This window comes from Mesoplodon densirostris, chromosome 3 (assembly GCF_025265405.1).
Source record: "Mesoplodon densirostris isolate mMesDen1 chromosome 3, mMesDen1 primary haplotype, whole genome shotgun sequence".
NCBI classification, from domain to species: domain Eukaryota; kingdom Metazoa; phylum Chordata; class Mammalia; order Artiodactyla; family Ziphiidae; genus Mesoplodon; species Mesoplodon densirostris.
Window position 1 is genome coordinate 117,876,316 of NC_082663.1, and position 20,670 is coordinate 117,896,985.

Here is a 20,670-nt window from a genome sequence, read left to right on the forward strand (position 1 = left end):
AATGTCCTTTGCAGCTTGTCTGCATAAATGAGGGTTCAATCTAGAAACTAGTGTTGATTCTGATTATGTATCTCACGTCTCTGTTAATCTAAAAGAGTCCCTTTTCTCATAACACCAATTTGTTGAAAGACCAAGGCAGCTGTCCTACAGAACATCCCATCTTGTAAATTTTTGCTTCTTTATGGTATCATTCAGATGGCCACATTATTTCCTCCTACTGTAAGCAGGAAGATGGGCCTAAAGGCTTAATAATTTTAAGGTACACGTTTGGCTAAAACACATCACAGATGATTAGTATATGTCATTTTTATATCAAATCAAGAGCTATATAGTATCTGAATGTTTCCCTATCAACAATGTGAAAAACTGATCACCAGCTTTTGATAATAACATACAGATCTTTTTTCCCCAACTTCATTTGTGAATAGTTTTAAAGCACAGAAAAGTTGAAAGAATAGTACACTAGAGTGCCCACCACCTAGACTGAAAAATTGTTAATATTTTGCTAACTTTGCTTTATCTTTACATGTATAAAAATATTTCTTGCTGAACCATTTGAAAATAAGTTGCAAACATCAAAAAATTTCCCCTAGAAATTTCAGAATGCATCACCTAAACATGATATTCTTTTATGGCCATATCATTTTGACCCTTTGAAATTTAGCAATTATTCCCTAATATCACCTAATATTTAGTCCATATCTAAATCTCCTTAATTGTCCCCCAAATGTCTTCTATAGATGTTCTTTTAGTCAAGAGCTACTCATTGCTTTTGGTTAAGGTGTTTCTTTGGTCTTCCCCATTTCCATTTTTTGTTTTATAATGACATTGCCTTTCTGAAGAGATGAGGCCAGTTTAATTATTTACTCTTAAAAAAAGCCTTTTACAACTTGGATCTTTTTTTTTTTTTTTTTTTTTTTTTTTTGCGGTACGCGGGTCTCTCACTGTTGTGGCCTCTCCCGTTGTGTAGCACAGGCTCCGGACATGCAGGCTCAGCGGCCATGGCTCACGGGCGCAGCTGCTCCGCAGCATGTGGGATCTTCCCGGACCGGGGCACGAACCCGTGTCCCCTGCATCGGCAGGCGGACTCTCAACCACTGCGCCACCAGGGAAGCCCTAGATCTTTTTTTAAGTAAATTAAAATTTCTTTAATAACTGAGAATTTTCATTTTTTGAAAACTAGCACTTCATCACAAAAACATAATTGAGAAATATTAACCTAAAGACTTTGGTAGAGGGACCAATCATTCCATTTTGTGAAGGATTAAGGGGCCTCACAGGATGCAGGACTTTCAGTGATACAACCAGAAATGAGTTGTCATGCTACTGTCTGGTCACCCTTGTAGGGCACTTATTAATGTTGAGGAAATAGTTATATATGACTGGTTAAAACTATAATTGAGTTCTAACCATTTTCATTTTACTAAATATAGGTAGCCCCCCTTTCTGAAAGTTCACTTGATGCCACTTTGCTCTTACAAAAGACCTGCATTCGTATTGTTTTCACTAACCAAAAGAAATCTGAAGAGGATTTTTGCTTTTATGATAAAAGGCAAAAAGGGAAAACAGAACTATTTGTTTTGCAATGAGCCAATTCAGAGGCAGTGCGCACACCGAGCAACAAGAGTAGCACCACCAATGTCATTCCTAGGGAACTACACTCAGAATCCCAGCATCCCAGCATCAAGCCGTGATAGCTTTGAACTGTCAGTGAGCACCTGGGCTTTATCCCAATTTATTCTGTGCATCTGTGAGCAACTTGTGAACTAAGGTAATTGATTCTTCACATTACACCCTTTCAGCTTATGAAAGGTTTCATAGGAACACTCTACTATTGGACAGTGGAAAAAACCCGTAATTATTTATATACTTATACTTTTTAAACTCAGCTGTCTGAACTATGCATTAATGATGCATGTAGATATAGAATATAGGCTAGGGAAAATATAACGGAAATTCCACATCTCGAAATTAAAAAATAATAAGCAATATCTTACATCAGCCTTTTATTACTTAATGCTTACATCATTGTTAAAATCATATCCTAAATCGACAGCCATTGCAACACAATGAGCTCCACAGAGACAGCACCAGGGCAAGTGAGAGTCAGATGGGCACTGGATGACTGTGACTCATGGAGGAAAAATAACTAAATATGAGAAAGGATATCCTAAGAGACCAAGAAGCACCATCATATGCATTCTTTGGGCAAACCTGCCAGAAGGAGCACAAGAAGTACCCAGTCACCTTCTCAGAGTTTTCCAAAAGTCCTCAGAGAGATGGAGGGCCATGTCTTGCACTGTAAAGCTGTGCAAAACTTGTTTTTAAACTGTATAGTGTCTTTTGTGTATAGTTAACATACTACCAAATGTGCCTTTAGCTACCCCTGTCCTGGTGGTATTTTCAATAGCTACTAACCTTGCCTAGTACATTATGGGGGTTGTAAATTGGCAGAGAAATTTAAAGTAGGTTCTTATTGGTGCACAGCAAAAATCAGCTATATATAGAAATGGTATCGTATTATCTTCAGTTGTCTCTGATGCATCCTATATGAATTATTGTTCTCTTAACTGAATACCACTTTGTAACTGTAAAAATAAAAAGTTGCAGTTACTTTGTTGACATTCTAAATCCTGCTAATACAATTTTCTTATTAGAAAAAAAATCATACCCTAAACCAATATTTTACTTTAGATAATGTTATCTGCTGCACGAAATAGTTATTCTTTTAAAATTTATTTTTAAGAAATAATTTATTTCACATGTAGTTACTTAAACCCTTAGGAGTTACTTTTTTCTTAAGTAGAAGCATGCCTTTTACAGTGAGATAGTTCGTGATTTGTTCTTTGAGGGCTTTATTTTAATAAGGTTCTTCTGCAACTGGATGATGACAAAGTTTGGGTTTGTTGGGATTATTTTTCAGCAACCAATCAGCCAGCCAAATCTACGGAAAAAAGAAAAAAAAAACCCTTACGTTAATTAACGTTTACATATTTCTTCAATATATACTATTTCAATTTAAAACAGTTTCCAAAATCACTTTAAGAATAATAAGAAAATGACCATTAAAAATTGAAACAGGGGCCTTCCCTGGTGGCGCAGTGGGTAAGAATACACCTGCTAATGCAGGGAACACGGGTTTGAGCCCTGGTCCAGGAAGATCCCACATGCTGCAGAGCAACTAAGCTCATGCGCCACAACTACTGAGCCTGCACTCTAGAGCCCGTGAGCCACAACTACTGAGCCTGTGTGTGACACAACTACTGAAGCCCACGTGCCTAGAGCCTGTGCTCTGTAACAACAGAAGCCACCACAATGAGAAGCCCGCCCACCACAAGGAAGAGTAGCCCCCACTCGCCTCAACTAGAGAAAGCCTGCACGCAACAACAAAGAGCCAACGCAGCCAAAAATAAATAAATAAATAAAATAAATTTTTTAAAAAATGAAACAATAAGTTTTACATTAGGCAATATTGTCAAGTATAGATCCAAATTGGAAAGGAAGGTAAAACTATGTCCATTCACAAATGACATGACCCTATTATATATAGGCAGATCTCCATCGGTTTATTGCACTTTGCAGATACTGCATTTTTTTTAATACAAATTGAAGATTTTTGATCACTCTGCATTGAGCAAGATTATTGGCACCATTTTTCCAACAGTATTTGCTCACTTTGTGTCTCCATGTCATATTTTGCTAATTCTCACAATATTTCAAACATTTCCATTATTATTATATTTGTTATAGTGGTCTATGATCAGGGATCTTTAATGTTACTATTGCAAAAAAATTATGACTCACTGAAGGTTCAGATGATGGTTAGCATTTTTTAGCAATAAAGTATTGTTGCACACTTAACTGACTACAGAATAGTGTAACCATAACTTTTATACCCATTGGGAAACCAAAAAATTTGTATGACTTGCTTTACTACAATACTTGCTTAATTGTGATGGTCTGGAACCTAACCCAAAACATCTCCATGGTATGCCTGTATTTTAAAAATCCCAAAGAATCAAAGAAAGCTACTAGTGCTAATAAATTAATATGGCAAGGTTGTAGGTTACAAGATCAATTCACAAAAATCAATTGTGTTTCCATATATCAGCAATGAATGATTCAAAAAGGAAATTAGGAAATCACTTTCATTTATAATGGATTTGAAAAAAACATCTAGGAATAAATTTAACAAACTTGTGTCCTGAAAATATAAAACATTGCCAAAAGAAACTTAAAAACCTAAATAAATGGAAAGACATCCCATGTCCATGGATAGATTTAATAACATTAAGATGCTAAGATGTCAATATTACTCAAAGTGATCTATAGAGTCAACACAATCCCCATCAAATTTCCAACAGTTGTTTTTGCAGAAAAGGAAAGGACAATCCTCAAATTCATATGGAATTTCAAGGAGCTCCAAATAGCCAAAACAATCATGAAAAAAAAATCAAGTTGGAGAATTTGTTCTTCCCAATTTCAAAATCTTCTATAAAGCTACAGTAATCAGGGCTTCCCTGGTGGCACAGTGGTTGAGAGTCCGCCTGCCGATGCAGGGGACACGGGTTTGTGCCCCGGTCTGGGAGGATCCCACATGCCGTGGAGCGGCTGGGCCCGTGAGCCATGGCTGCTGAGCCTGCACGTCCAGAGCCTGTGCTCCGCAATGGGAGAGGCCACAACAGTGAGAGGCCCACGTACTGCAAAAAAAAAAAAAAAAGCTACAGTAATCAAAACAGTGTGGCATATAGATATACACATAGATCAATGGAATAGAATTGAGAGCCAGAAATAAACCCATATATATATGGCCAACTGATTTTTGACAATGGTACCAAGTCCATTCAGTGGAGAAGATATAGTTACTTCAACAGATGGTAAGTAAGAAACTGGATTTCCACATGCAAAAGAATGAAGTTGGACCCCCTATCTCACACCATACACAAAAATTAATTCAAAGTTAATCAACAACCTAAATATAAGAGCTAAACCCATTAAAATCTTAGAGGAAAATATAGGAATAAATCTTCACGACCTTGAATTTTGCAGTGGACTTAGACATGACACCAAAAGCAAAGGAACAAAAGAAAAAAGAGATAAATTAGATTTTTGTCAAATATTCAAAAATTCCATGTGTCAAAGGACCTCATTAAGAAAGTGAAAGGATAACCTATAGAAGAGGTGCATATATTTGCAAATCATATAAGGGTTTAAAATCTACAACAGGGGCTTCTCTAGTGGCGCAGTGGTTGAGAGTCCACCTGCCGATGCAGGGGACGCAGGTTTGTGCCCTGGTCCGGGAGGATCCTGCATGCCATGGAGTGGCTAGGCCCATGAGCCATGGCCACTAGGCCTGCATGTCCAGAGCCTGTGCTCTGCAACGGGAGAGGCCACAACAGTGAGAGGCCCGCGTACCGCAAAAAAAAAAAAAAAAAAAAATCTACAACATATAAGAACTCCTACAACTCAACAACAAAAAAACAATTAAAAATGGGAAAGAACATGAGCATGAATAGAAGTTTCTCTGAAGAAAATATACAAATAGCCAGGAAACACATGAAAAGAGGGTCAACCTCATTTGTCATTAGGGAATTGTAAACCAAAACCACAATGATAGGCCATTTCACGTCTAATAGGACAGTTACAATTATTAAAAAACAGAAAAGAACAAGCATTGGCCAGGACATGGAGAAACTGGAACACTCATACATTGCTAGTGGGAATGTAAAATGTTGCAGATGCTGTGAAAAACATTTTAGTGGTTACTCAGAAAGCTAAACTTAGAATTACCATATGATCCAGAAAATCCACTCTTAGGTATATACCCCCAAAGAAATGAAAACAGGTCCTCAAACAGATACTTATACACCAGTGTTCACTGCAACATTATGTACAATAGCTAGAAGGGAGAAACAACCCAAGTATCCATCAACAGATGAATGGATAAACAAAATATGATATATACATATACAATCAAATATTATTCAACTATAAAAGGGATGGAATTCTGATACATGCTACTACATGAATGAACTTTGAAAGCATTATGCTAAGTGACATAAGTCAGACACACACAAAAACAAATATTATATAATTCCACTTATATGAAATATCTAGAATAGGCAAATTTATGGGGACAGAAAATAGACTACAGGTTACTAAAGGCTGGGGGAAGGAAGTAATGGGGAGTTACTGCTTAATGGTTACAGAGTTTCTGTTTAGGGTGATGAAAAAATTTTGGAAATAGGTAGTGATGATGACTACACAACATTGTGATTATAATTAATGCCACTGAACTGTACACTTGAAAATGGTTGGGCTTCCCTGGTGGCACAGTGGTTAAGAACCCGCCTGCCAATGCAGGGGACATGGGTTCAAGCCCTGGTCCAGGAAGATCCCACACGCCGCAGAGCAACTAAGCCCGTGTGCCACAACTACTGAGCCTGCACTCTAGGGCCTGTCAGCCACAACTACTGCAGCCCGCATGCCTAGAGCCCATGCTCCGCAACAAGAGAAGCCACCGCCATGAGAAGCCCGCACACCGCAACAAAGAGCAGCCCCCACTCAACACAATTAAAGAAAGCCCATGTGCAGCAATGAAGACCCAATGCAGCCAAAAATAAATACATAAACACATAAATAAAGAAAGAAAATGCTTAAAATGGCAAAGTTTATCTTATTTATATTTATCACCAAAAAACTTGTTAAGTATATACAGAAGTACTGAAAATGCTGTTAAAAGCAATTGTTTATTGTGGTACTGTTGTTAGAACATACAGATCCATGTAACAGAATACATGCCCATATATAGAATTTAATGTGTGATAAATGAGGCTTCAAAAATCAATGTACAAGGACACCTAGTCAGAATAAAAATCAATTTAGATCTTCATCTTGTAATTTATACAAAAGTAAATTCCAGATTCATAGGAAAGTTAAATATAAAAAAACTAGAAGAATAGTGAATATTCAGCAAAACTTTCAATGGGATAGAACTTCCTAAACTTAAATGGTAAAGTCAAACTCACAATACGAAAAAATCAAGGTTTGACTTATTAAATATTACTTAAAAGGCAAAATTAAAATTTAAACAAAAAGGGAAAAAATTTTGCAGCAAGTATGACAAAGGTTGATGTAACTACTATATAAAGAATTCTTACACGTATCCTTCTCAAACTCTTCCAAAAAACTGAAGAGGAAAAAATGCTTCCAAACTCATTCTATGAGGCCAGCATTCCCCTGACACCAAAACCAGACAAAAACACCACCAAAAAAGAAAATTACAGGTCAGTATCACTGATGAACGTAGTGGCAAAAATCCTCAATAAAACGTAGAAAGCTGAATTCAACAATACATTAAAAGAATCATACACCATGATTAAGAGGGATTTATTCCAGGGATGCAAGGATGGTTCAATACCTGCAAATCAATCAATGTAATACACCACATTAACAGACTGAAGAATAAAAATCATACAAACATCTCAATAGATGAAGAAAAAGCTTTTGACAAAATTCAACATCCATTTACAATAAAACTTCTCAGCAAAGTGAGTATAGAGGGAACATACCTCAACATAATAAAGGCAATATATGACAAGCCCACAGCTAACATCATACCAGAATTCCCACTTTTGCCACTTTTATTCAGCATAGTATTAAAAGTCCTAGCCACAACAATCAGACAAAAAAATAAAATAAAATAAAGTAATCCAAATAGGAAAGGAAGAAGTAAAACTGTCAGTGTTTGAAGATGACATGATACTCTACAGAGAAAATCCTAAAGATACCACCAAAAAAAAAAATTAGAACTAATAAATGAACTCAGTGAATTTGCACAATACAAATTTTTTTTTTTTTTTTTTTTTTTTGCTGTACGCGGGCCTCTCACTGCTGTGGCCTCTCCCGTTGCGGAGCACAGGCTCCGGACACACAGGCTCCGCGGCCATGGCTCGCGGGCCCAGCCGCTCCGCGGCATGTGGGATCTTCCGGGATCGGGGCACGAACCCGTGTCCCCTGCATCGGCAGGCGGACTCTCAACCACTGCGCCACCAGGGAAGCCCCACAATACAAATTTAATACAGAAATCTGTTGTGTTCTATACACTACCAACAAAAAGATAAATTAAGAAATCAATCACATTTACAACTGCATCAAAAAAAAACCCCTAAGAATAAATCTAACTAAGGAGTAAAACACCTGTACTCAGAAAACTATAATACACTGATGAAAGAAACTGAAGACACAAATGGAAAGATATGTCATGCTCATGGATTAGAAGAATTATTATTGTTAAAATGATCATACTACCCAAGACAAAATTCAATGCAATCCCTATCAAAATACCCATGGCATTTTTCACAGAACTAGAACAAATAATTCCAAAACTTGTATGAAAACACAAAAGACCTTGAATACCCAAAACAATACTGAGAAAGAAGAACAAACCTGGAGGTATCACATGTCCTGATTTCAAACTATACTACAAAGCTAGAGTAATCAAAACAGTATGGTACTGGGGGCTTCCCTGGCAGTCCAGTGGTTAAGACTCCATGCTCCCACTGCCGGGGGCATGGGTTTGATCCCGCATGCCATGCAGCATGGTCAAAAAAGATAAAATAAAATGAAATAATAAAATGTACAGTATTGGCACAAAAAGACACATAGATCAATGGAAAAGAACAGAGAGCCCAGAAATGAACCCACACTTATATGGTTAATCAATCTATGCCAAAGGAGACAGGAAATACAATGGGGAAAAGACAGTCTCTTCAATAAATGGTTTTGGGAAAACTGAACAGCTACATGCAAAAGAATCAAACTGGACTACTCTCTCACACCATATACAAAAATAAACTAAAAATGGAATAAAGATTTAAATGCAGACAGGAAACCATAAAATTCCTAGAAGAAAACACAGGCATTATGCACTTTGAAATCAGTCTTAGCAATATATTTTTTAAAAATTTTATTGAACTATAGTTGATTCACAATGTTGTATTATTAGCAATACATTCTTGAATATATCTCCTCAGTCAAGGGAAACAAAAGCAAAAAAAAACCAAATGGGACGACATAAAACAAAAAAGCTTCTGCACAGTGAAGAAAACTATCAACAAAATGAAAAGGCAGCTTACTGAATGGGAGAAGGTATTTGCAAACAATATACCTGATAAGAGATTAATATTCAATATATACAAATGACTCGTACAACTCAACATCACAAAAACAAAAACTGAATTTAAAAATGGGCAGAGAACCTGAAGAGACATTTTTCCGAGGAAGACAAACAGATGGCCAACAGAAACATGCAAAGATGCTCAACATCACTAATCATCAAGGAAATGCAAATCAAAACCACAAGGAGATATTACCTCACATCAATTAGAATGGCTATCATCAAAAAGAACAAATAACTAATGTTGACAAGGATGTGGAGAAAGGGAACCCTGGTGCACTGTTGGTGGGAATATAAATAATTGATACAGCCACTATAGAAAGCAATATGGAGGTTCCTCAAAAAATTAGAATCAGAACTACCATATGATCTAGCAATTCTGCTCCTGGGTATCTTTCTGAAGAAAACAAAAACATTAATTTGAAAAGATATATGAACCCCTATGTTCATTGCAGTATTATTTACAATAGCCAAGATAGGGAAGCAACCTAAGTCAATAGATGAACAGATTAAAAAGATGTGATAGAGGGCAGACAGCAGAAGCAAGAACTACAATCCTTCAGCCTGTGGAACAAAAACCACATTCACAGAAATACACACAAGATGAAAAGGCAGAGGGCTACATACCAGATGAAGGAACAAGATAAAACCCCCAAAAAACAACTAAATGAAGTGGAGATAGGCAACCTTCCAGAAAAAGAATTCAGAATAATGATAGTGAAGATGATCTAGGATGTCAGAAAAAGAATGGAGGCAAATATCGAGAATATGCAAGAAATGTTTAACAAAAACCTAGAAGAATTAAAGTACAAACAAACACAGATGAACTATACAAAAACTGAAATGAAAACTACACTAGGGCTTCCCTGGTGGCGCAGTGGTTGAGAGTCCGCCTGCCGATGCAGGGGACATGGGTTCGTGCCCCAGTCCGGGAAGATCCCACAAATCAAAATAAAAAAATACCTAGAGACAATACCTAGAAATAGAAAAATACCTAGAAATCAAAAAATACCTAGAGACAAATGACAATGAAAACACGACGATCCAAAACCTATGGGATGCAGCAAAAGCAGTTCTAAGAGGGAAGTTTATAGCTATACAAGCCTACCTCAAGAAACAAGAAACATCTCAAATAAACAATCTAACCTTATACCTAAAGGAGCTAGAGAAAGAAGAACAAACAAAACCCAAAGTTAGCAGAAGGAAAGAAATCGTAAAGATCAGAGCAGAAGTAAATGAAATAGGAACAAAGAAAACAATAGCAAAGATCAATAAAACTAAAAGCTGGTTCTTGAGAAGATGATAAACAAAATTGATAAGCCATTAGCCAGACTCATCAAGAAACAGAGGGAGAGGACTCAAATCAATAAAATGAGAAATGAAAAAGGAGGTTACAACAGACACCACAGAAATACAAAACATCCTAAGAGACTACTACAAGCAACTCTATGCCAATAAAATGGACAACCTGGAAGAAATGGACAAATTCTTAGAAAGGTATAACCTTCCAAGACTGAACCAGGAAGAAATAGAAAATATGAACAGACCAATCACAAGTAATGAAATTGAAACTGTGATTAAAAATCTTCCAACAAACAAAAGTCCAGGACCAGATGGCTTCACAGGTGAATTCTATCAAACATTTAGAGAAGAGCTAACACCCATCCTTCTCAAACTCTTCCAAAAAATTGCAGAGGAAGGAACACTCCCAAACTCATTCTATGAGGCCACCATCACCCTGATACCCAAACCAGACAAAGATAGTACAAAAAAAGAAAATTACAGACCAATATCACTGATGAGTATAGATGCAAAAATTCTCAACAAAATACTAGCAAACAGAATCCAACAACTCATTAAAAGAATCATACACCATGATCAAGTGGGATTTTTCCCAGGGATGCAAGGATTCTTCAATATATGCAAATCAATCAATGTGATACACCATAATAACAAATTGAAGAAGAAATACCATATGATCATCTCAATAGATGCAGAAAAAGCTTTTGACAAAATTCAACACCCATTTATGATAAAAACTCTCCAGAAAGTGGGCATAGAGGGAACCCACCTCAACTTAATAAAGGCCATATACAACAAACCCACGGCAAACAGCATTCTCAATGCTGAAAAACTGAAAGCATTTCCTCTAAGATCAGGAACAAGACAAGGATGTCCATTCTCACCACTATTATTCAACATAGTTTTGGAAGTCCTAGCCATGGCAATCAGAGAAGAAAAAGAAATAAAAGGAAAACAAATTGGAAAAGAAGAAGTAAAACAGATGACATGACAATATACAAATAGCTTCCTAGAGATGCCACCAGAAAACTACTAGAGCTGATCAATGAATTTGGTGAAGTTGTAGGATACATAATTAATGCAAAGAAATCTCTTGCATTCCTATACACTGATGTTAAAAAATCTGAAAGAGAAATTAAGGGAGAACTCCTATTTACCATTGTAACCAAAAGAATAAAATACGTAGGAGTAAACCTACCTAGGGAGACAAAAGACCTGTATGCAGAAAACTATAAGACACTGATGAAAGAAGTTAAAAATGATACAAACAGATAGAGAGATATACCATGTTCTTGGATTGGAAGAATCAATATTGTGAAAATGACTATACTACCCAAAGCAATCTGCAGATTCAATGCAATCCCTATCAAATTACCAATGGCATTTTTCAAAGAACTAGAACAAAAAATCTAAAAATTTGTATGGAGACACAAGAGATCCCGAATAGCCAAAGTGGTCTTGAGGGGAAAAAATGGAGCTGGAGGAATCAGACTCCCTGACTTCAGACTATACTACAAAGCTTCAGTAATCAAGACAATATGGTACTGGCACAAAAACAGAAATGTAGATCAATGGAACAGGATAGAAAGCCCAGAGATAAACCCACACACTTATGGTCAACTAATCTATGACAAAGGAGCCAAGGATATACAATGGAGAAAAGACAGGCTCTTCAATAAGTGGTGCTGGGAAAACTGGACAGCTACATGTAAAAGAATGAAATTAGAACACTCCCTAACACCATACACAAAAATAAACTCAAAATGGATTAGAGACCTAAATGTAAGACCGGACACTATAAAACTCTGAGAGGAAAACATAGGAAGAACACTCTTTGACATAAATCACAGCAAGATCTTTTTTGATCCACCTCCTAGAGTAATGGAAATAAAAACAAAAATAAACAAATGGGACCTAATGAACTTCAAAGCCTTTGCACAGCAAAGGAAACCATAAACAAGACGAAAGACAACCCTCAGAATGGGAGAAAATACTTGGAAACGAATCAATGGAAAATACTTGCAAACGAATCGATGGAATCAATCAATCTCCAAAATATATAAACAGCTCATGCAGCTCAATATTAAAAAAACAAACAACCCAATCCAAAAATGGGCAGAAGACCTAAATAGACATTTCTCCAAAGAAGACATACAGATGGCCAAGAGGCACATGAAAAGCTGCTTGACATCACTAATTATTAGAGAAATGCAAATCAAAGCTACAATGAGGTATCACCTCACACCAGCTAGAATTGGCATCATCAGAAAATCTACAAACAACAAATGCTAGAGAGGGTGTAGAGAAAAAGGAACCTCGGGCTTCCCTGGTGGCGCAGTGGTTGAGGATCCGCCTGCCAATGCAGGGGACACGGGTTCGTGCCCCAGTCCGGGAGGATCCCACATGCCACGGAGCGGCTGGGCCCGTGAGCCATGGCTGCTAAGCCTGCACATCCAGAGCCTGTGCTCTGCAATGGGAGAGGCCACAGCAGAGAGAGGCCCATGTACTGCAAAAAAAAAAAAAAAAAAAAAAAAAAAAGGAACCCTCTTGCACTGTTGGTGGTAATGTAAATTGATACAGCCACTATGGAGAACAGTTGGAGGTTCCTTAAAAAACTAAAAATAGAATTACCATATGACCCAGCAATCCCACTACTGGGCATATACCCAGAGAAAACCATAATTCAAAAAGACACATGCACCCCAATGTTCACTGCAGCACTATTTACAATAGCCAGGTCATGGAAGCAACCTAAATGCCCATCGACAGACGAATGGCTAAAGAATATGTGGTACATATATACAATGGAATATTACTCAGCCATAAAAAGAACAAAATTGGGTCATTTGTTGAGACATGGATGGATCTAGCAAGTGTCATACAGAGTGAAGTAAGTCAGAAAAACAAATATCGTATATTAATGCATATATGTGGAACCTAGAAAAATGGTACCGATGAACTGGTTTGCAGGGCAGAAATTGAGACACAGATGTAGAGAACAAATGTATGGACACCAAGGGGGTAAAGTGGCGGGGGGTGGGGGTGGGGGTGTGTTGAATTGGGTGATTGGGATTGACATGTATACACTGATGTGTATAAAATTGATGACTAATAAGAACTTGTTGTATAAAAAAAAATTCAGGGCTTCCCTGGTGGTGCAGTGGTTGAGGGTCCACCTGCCGATACAGGGGATGCGGGTTCGTGCCCCGGTCTGGGAGGATCCCACATGCCGCGGAGCGGCTGGGCCCGTGAGCCATGGCCATTGAGCCTGCACATCTGGAACCTGTGCTCCGCAATGGGAGAGGTCGCAACAGTGAGAGGCCCGTGTACCGCAAAATAAATAAATAAATAAATAAAAATAAAAAATTCAAAGAAAATGATGTGATATTTGTACACACACACACACACAATGGAATATTACTCAACCGTAAAAAAAGAAAATTTGCCATTTGCAACAAGATGGATAAACCTAGAAGGTATTATACTAGTGAAATAAATCAGAGAAAGACAAATACCATATGATTTCACTTATGTGTAGAATCTAAAAACCAAATGAATAAACATAACAAAACAGAGTCACAGATAGAACAAACAGGTGATTGCCAGAGAGAAGGGGGGTTGGGGATAAGTGAAAGAGGAGAGGGATATTAAGAGATACAAACTGCCAGTTACAAAATAAATGTCACAGGGATGAAATGTACAGCATGGGGAATATAGTCAACAACATTTCAATAAATTTGTGTGGTGACAGGTGGTAACTTGACTTAATCATAGTGATCATTCTGTAATGTACAGAAATATCAAATCACTATGTCATGCACCTGGAACTAATATAGCATTGTAGATTAATTATAATTCAGTAATAAAAAAGGAATTCATACAAAACTCCAACAGATAAGTGGACAAAAGATAAATAGATAATTCATAAAGGAGGAAATACAACTAAACATAGAGGAAAATGTTTAACCTCACCATTGTGTGAGGTTAAAACAACTGAATGGAAGTTAAAACAATTGAATTACCATCTTTAATCTATTTTTCCTCTTATCAAATCAGTCCCACTCCCACTCCAGTGTTTTTAACTTATATCTAATACTTATGTGGATGAGGTGAAATGGAAATTATACATTGGTGATCACACTATAACTTGGGATGGCCCTTTAAGAAAGCAATGCGAGGGGCTTCCCTGGTGGCGCAGTGGTTGAGAGTCCGCCTGCCAGTGCAGGCAACATGGGTTTGAGCCCTCGTCTGGGAGGATCCCACATGCTGTGGAGCAACTAGGCTCGTGTGCCACAACTGCTGAATCTGTGATTTGGAGCCCATGAGCCACAACTACTGAGCCCGCACACCTGGAGCCTGTGCTCTGCAGTGGGAGGGGCCACTGCAACAAGGAGCCTGCACACCGCAAACAAGAGTGGCCTCCACTCGCCGCAGCTAGAGAAAGCCTGTGCGCAGCAACGAAGACCCAACGCAGCCAAAATAAATAAATTTATTTTAAAAAAAGTAATGTGAGAGTATGTATTGTGACTGAAAATATTCACATTAGAAATAATAATGCAAAACAAAATTAAGAAAATTCTGAAAAAAGAGTAATTGAAAGGTTTAGAACTATCTGATTTTGAAATATATTATAAACCTATAAGACTTAAAGCAATGTGGTACTTACAAATGAACAGATGAAATTAACAAACCAAAAAGAAAAAAAAAAGAAACCACTAAATGCATGTAAGAACTCAGTATATATTAACAGTGGATTTTTAAATTGATGAAGAAAATACATACTGTTCAATAAATGGTTTTCATCCATTGAGTAACCAAGTGGAAAATAAAATAAAATGTGGCTCTCCACCTCACTCCCTATAGCAAAAAAATATTCCAGATGATCAAAGACATATACGTGGGGGGAGAAAAAGGAAATATTAAAAAGTACTAGAAGTCAGAATGAGAGAATGTTACTTATAATCTTGAAACAGAAAACCTTCTTCAAATATAACAGAAACCTGGAAGGCATAAAAGAGCTCAACAAATATAGTACAAAAATTAAAATATATCGTGGAAATAGTGATAAACTGAGAAAATCTACTAACCAACAAAATATGTTGGTTAAAATATGTTTAATTTCTTAAACATAGAGAGTACCAATACAGTAAGAAAAAGACCTAGACGATAAAGCTCTGGCAAATGGACAAAGGCCTGGGGTAGGAAGTTCACAGAAAAGGAAATGCAAATGGCTTTAAGTAGCATATACTAAAAGATACTTAAACTCACTCACAACAAAAGAAATACAAATTAAGTTACGAGATAACCATTTTTCACCTGAGATTGGTAAAAAAAAAAAAAACCACAAAACTTGAAAAAACATCAGGTACTCTCATTCACTTTTAAAATTTTAATTAATAATTTATTTTTGGCTGCATTGGGTCTTTGTTGCTGCGCGCGGTCTTCTCATTGTGGTGGCTTCTCTTATTGCAGAGCCTAGGCTCTAGGCACGCAGGCTTCAGTAGTTGTAGCTCACGGGCTCTAGAGTGCAGGCTTCAGAAATGGTGGCACATGGGCTCAGCAGTTGTGGCTCGTGAGCTGTAGAGTGCAGGCTCAGTAGTTGTGGCTCTCGGGCTTAGTTGCTCCACAGCATGTGGGATCTTCCTGGACCTGGGCTCGAACCCATGTCCCCTGCATTGGCAGGCGGATTCTTAACCACTGCACCACCAGGGAAGTCCCCTCTCATTCATTTTTGATCAGAGTATAAAATGGTACAACCACTACAAAAGGTAATTTGGCAATATTTATCCAAATTAAAAATGCGGGCCTCCCTGGTGGCGCAGTGGTTAAGAGTCCGCCTGCCGATGCAGGGGATACGGGTTCGTGCCCCGGTCTGGGAGGATCCCATATGCCGCGGAGCGGCTGGGCCCGTGAGCCATGGCCGCTGGGCCTGCGCATCTGGAGGCTGTGCTCCGCAACGGGGGAGGCCACAACAGTGAGAGGCCCGCGTACCGCAAAAAAAAAAAAAAAAAAAAAAAAAAAAGCACATATCAAAAACATCAAAATAACATTCTTTTTGACTTAGTATTTTCATTTGTAGGAATTTATTCTACAAATAAATGGTATGCTGATGAATGAATATATTCACTGCAGCAGTTTATAATAACAAAAGAGTGGAAACAACCTGAACAACCATCCATATGTGACTAATTAATAAATTGTAGGGAATTCCCTGGCTGTCGAGTGGTTAGGACTCCACCCTTCCACTGAAGCGGGCATGGGTTCAATCCCTGGTCAGGGAACTAAGATCCCACAAGCTGCGTGGCCAAAAAACAATTAAAAAATTTGTAGAAAATCCATAAAACAGAATGCCATAAGCTGTTCTTTTAAAATGGGGCCGTTTTGTTTATGGTGCTATTTAATAATTTATAATACATATTAAGTATATAAGGTAAAAAGCATCAAATAGTGTGTTTAGTAGCTAGCATTTGTATCTATATGTGTTTTTAAGTACATATAAATAATAAGTATTTTAGTTTATGCTTATATATGTATAGAGTTTCTCTGAAAGGATATACTAGAAGCTGGTAACAATAATCAACTCCAAGGAACAACTGGGTAGCTGAGGAAGAGGAATGGAAAGGAGAGTTACTTTTCACTATATATCCTTTTGGAAATTTTAAATTTTATACCATATTCCAACATCGCTTATTCAAAAAATTAAACAGCTTAAAAAATAAGTAAGTTCTTAATTTAAGGGATAAAAATTTTTTTTAAATTTCATGTTTTGAATTATAATTTGACTTTTTGATCTCTTTCCAAATGAAATAATCTCAATGTGTGAAAAGCGTTATACTCAGAGATGTTTATTGTTACAGTATTTATAATAGCAAACAACTCAAACAGCAAAAGAATGGTAAAGGTAACAAAAGAAACATCATGTAACTATTAAAATAATCTCTATAAAATATATATTTAAATATAGCAATATTTATGGGATATGTGTTTATATGTAGTGATATATAAAAATAAAATCTGGGCAAAGAAAAAAAAACAGGACTAGTTGTTTTGAAATTAAACAGGATTAGTTTCATTGGAGATACAGGCTTTAAAAACCAAACCAAAACAAAACAAAACAAAACCAGTAATAGCAGCAGCTAATGTTTGAGCACTTACGCACCAAGCGCTTTAAGAATTTTGCATGCACTAATACATTTAATCCTAACAATATCCCTACTAGGTAGGTAGGTGCCAATATACCTACATCTTACTGATGAGAATAAAGAGACTCAGAGAGTGGTTAGGTGTCTGGAGTCAGAGCTGAATCCAAGCAAGATGACTTGGGAGACCATGTTTAGGAAATGGAACCAGGAGTATCTTTTTCTTCTCTTCTTTACATTTTTCAGTAGTTTCAGGTTTCTTACTAAATGAAAATATACTATTTTCACAATGAAAAAGACATATTAAAGAAATAACCTGTCAATCTTTTTCTTTTTGGTAAAAGTGGTAATGTTAGTGGGAAAGATTAAATCTTTTGTCTTCCAAAGGGGATTCCCTTCGAGAATGCTAACAAAGGCCAGAGATATTATTTTGGTACGGCTGGTATTAAAATAACCTTCCTTGATTATCTCAGATGGGTGGGAGTATCTATAAAAAAGGACCCCGGCTGACACTTGGTCCTGGACAATCATCCTAGGTCCTCATACTCAACCGTTCTTCCCCCTGAATGAGCAATGTTGAAGCCTCTAGGTATGTGAATAAATACGTTTTCTATTAAAAAATTTTAGATAGCTTGAGAAACAAAAATGTTGAACACAATTCAAGTAAATAATTTTATCATTTGATTATATAAATTATATATAAAAACAATGCTCAGCAGTGAAAGGATGCAATGACTGAAAATGTACTTAGGAAGAATTTTTTTAAGAGTTAAAACACAGCAAGAAAATAAGTACAATTGACCCTTGAGCAACATAGGTTTGAACTGCGGGGGGTCCACTTACACGCAGATTTTTTCCAATAGCAAATACTATAGTACTACACAATCCACGACTGGCTGAATCCAGGATGCAGAATCACAGATACAGAGGAAATGAGGATACGAGGGTCTATTATAAGTTATATGCCAGATTTTTGACTGCACAAAGGGTCAGTGCCCCTAACCCCGACTCTCAAGGGTCAACTATAATCAAAAGTTATACAAAATGAAGTATCTAGGGCCTCCCTGGTGGCGCAAGTGGTTGAGAGTCCGCCTGCCGATGCAGGGGATACGGGTTCGTGCCCCGGTCTGGGAGGATCCCATATGCCGCGGAGCGGCTGGGCCCGTGAGCCATGGCCGCTGAGCCTGCGCGTCCGGAGCCTGTGCTCCGCAACGGGGGAGGCCACAACAGTGAGAGGCCCGCATACTGGAAAAAAAAAAAAAAAAAATGAAGTATCTAAAATGTATATAAAAAGTTTTTTAAATGACTCTCAATATGTTTCAAAGAATATAATATTTTAACTATGAAAACTATAGACAATATTCTTTAGTATGAATAAAAAGATTTCTTACAAAAGGATCTGCTGGTTTTTGCTTACAAAGCTCTGCAAGTCCTTTAAGCAGAGTTGGCGTTACATACAAATTTAAATAGTCCTTAGCAGCTTGTCCAACTGGAATGGGCTCAACGATCACTGAAAATACAAATGATTAAAGCTAATATAAATGACAAAATATTATACAATCATTAAAAAGGACACCTTCAAATAAATTTTAACAGCATGAGAAATACTTAAGAGTTATTATTTTTTTAAAAAAAGGAAACAGAACTATATACATAGCATAATAGTTTGTTCAAAAACACACAAGCACACACATACAGAAAATAATAAGACTCATAAGACTGGCAAAAAAAACATCAAAATGCTGATAGTGCTCATACCTAAGATTCTGATTATGTTTTCAACAATCTCCTTTTCTGCATTTACATTTCCATGTTTTTTACAGTAAATACATAATGGACAATGTTATGAAAAAGAAAAATATGAAGAATGTGTATAATCTAGGAGATTAATTCATCACAAAAATTAACTCAACAAAATGGTAGGCATTTTGCAAAGTGTTACAGATACAACAGTGAATAATACATGCTTCTTGCTCACTTACAGACTACCGAATATACACATAAAACCTATTTCTATAATAGTTTGAATATTCCTGCTCTTATTTTTCAGGTTTTAAAATAAATAATGTAAGATTTAGGGAAATTTTAGTGTTTTCAGCTTTTTTGAACACTATGTAGGTGAACCAGACTTGCAGTACAACAAAAAATATATTTCTACCAGAAAGAAATGTGTAAGTCTTCATAGGTCTTTTGAGGTTGATCTCCATCAATGTGCTTTTTTTTTTTAAAAATAAATTCATTTACTTATTCTTGGCTGAGCTGGGTTTTTGTTGCTGCACACAGGCCTTTTCCAGTTGTGGCTAGTGCGACTACTCTTCATTGTGGTGAACGGGCTTCTCATTGTGGTGGTCTCTCTTGTTGCAGAGCATGGGCTCTAGGTGCATGGGCTTCAGTAGTTGTGGCTCACAGGCTCAGTAGTTATGGCTCACAGGCTTAGTTGCTCCGTGGCATGTGGGATCTTTCCAGACCAGGGCTTGAACCCATGTCCCCTGCATTGGCAGGCAGATTCTTAACGACTGCACCACGAAGGAAGTTCCAATGTGCTACTTTTGATAAAGATAAGAAAGCAAAGCTACTAGTCTCATGTGTTCAGATCTAAATTCTCATTGGCCCAAGGCAAAAGAAGGTGGGAGGATAATTTCTGTATGACTGTATGTATATGTGTATAGGCTCAGTCTCAATGAGACAAAGACTAACAATGGGAGTCATTTGCCAGGATGCCATGAAGAGCTGGGAGAAGTCTCACAGGTATTGGGTAACAGGTTCCTTTCCTATTAGTCTCATAATAGTACCCTTTATTACACTGATTACTGTAATAATTTTGTTTTAATTTGATTATATAAATATTTGTCATCTGTCTCTTCTACTCTGTAAGACCATGTTAAGACCATGTTTATCATGTTCACTGGCCCCAGGTCCTTTTATATTATTTTAAAAATGAAAATCTGAAAAAAAAATGAATTAATTAAATTAAATTAAAAAATAAAAATGAAAATCTGATGTCACTTCCATCCTTAAAATGCTTCACTGATTCATTTCTTTTCTGTTTTT

General features: G+C 37.0%; 1 protein-coding gene across 3 annotated transcripts in view; it reads right to left on the reverse strand.

The window, feature by feature from the left end:
• Positions 1-1,993: 1,993 nt before the first annotated feature.
• The window catches only part of NME5 (NME/NM23 family member 5), a 36,814-nt gene continuing 18,137 nt past the window's right edge, over positions 1,994-20,670 (reverse strand). For all 3 annotated transcript variants that reach the window (XM_060091971.1, XM_060091973.1, XM_060091972.1), the window contains exons 5-6: positions 19,011-19,129; positions 1,994-2,944 (exon numbers count right to left, since the gene is read on the reverse strand). In XM_060091971.1, coding sequence (XP_059947954.1) covers positions 2,861-2,944; positions 19,011-19,129 — 203 coding nt within the window. In that variant the 3' untranslated portion in view covers positions 1,994-2,860. The remainder of the gene's footprint in view (positions 2,945-19,010; positions 19,130-20,670) is intronic.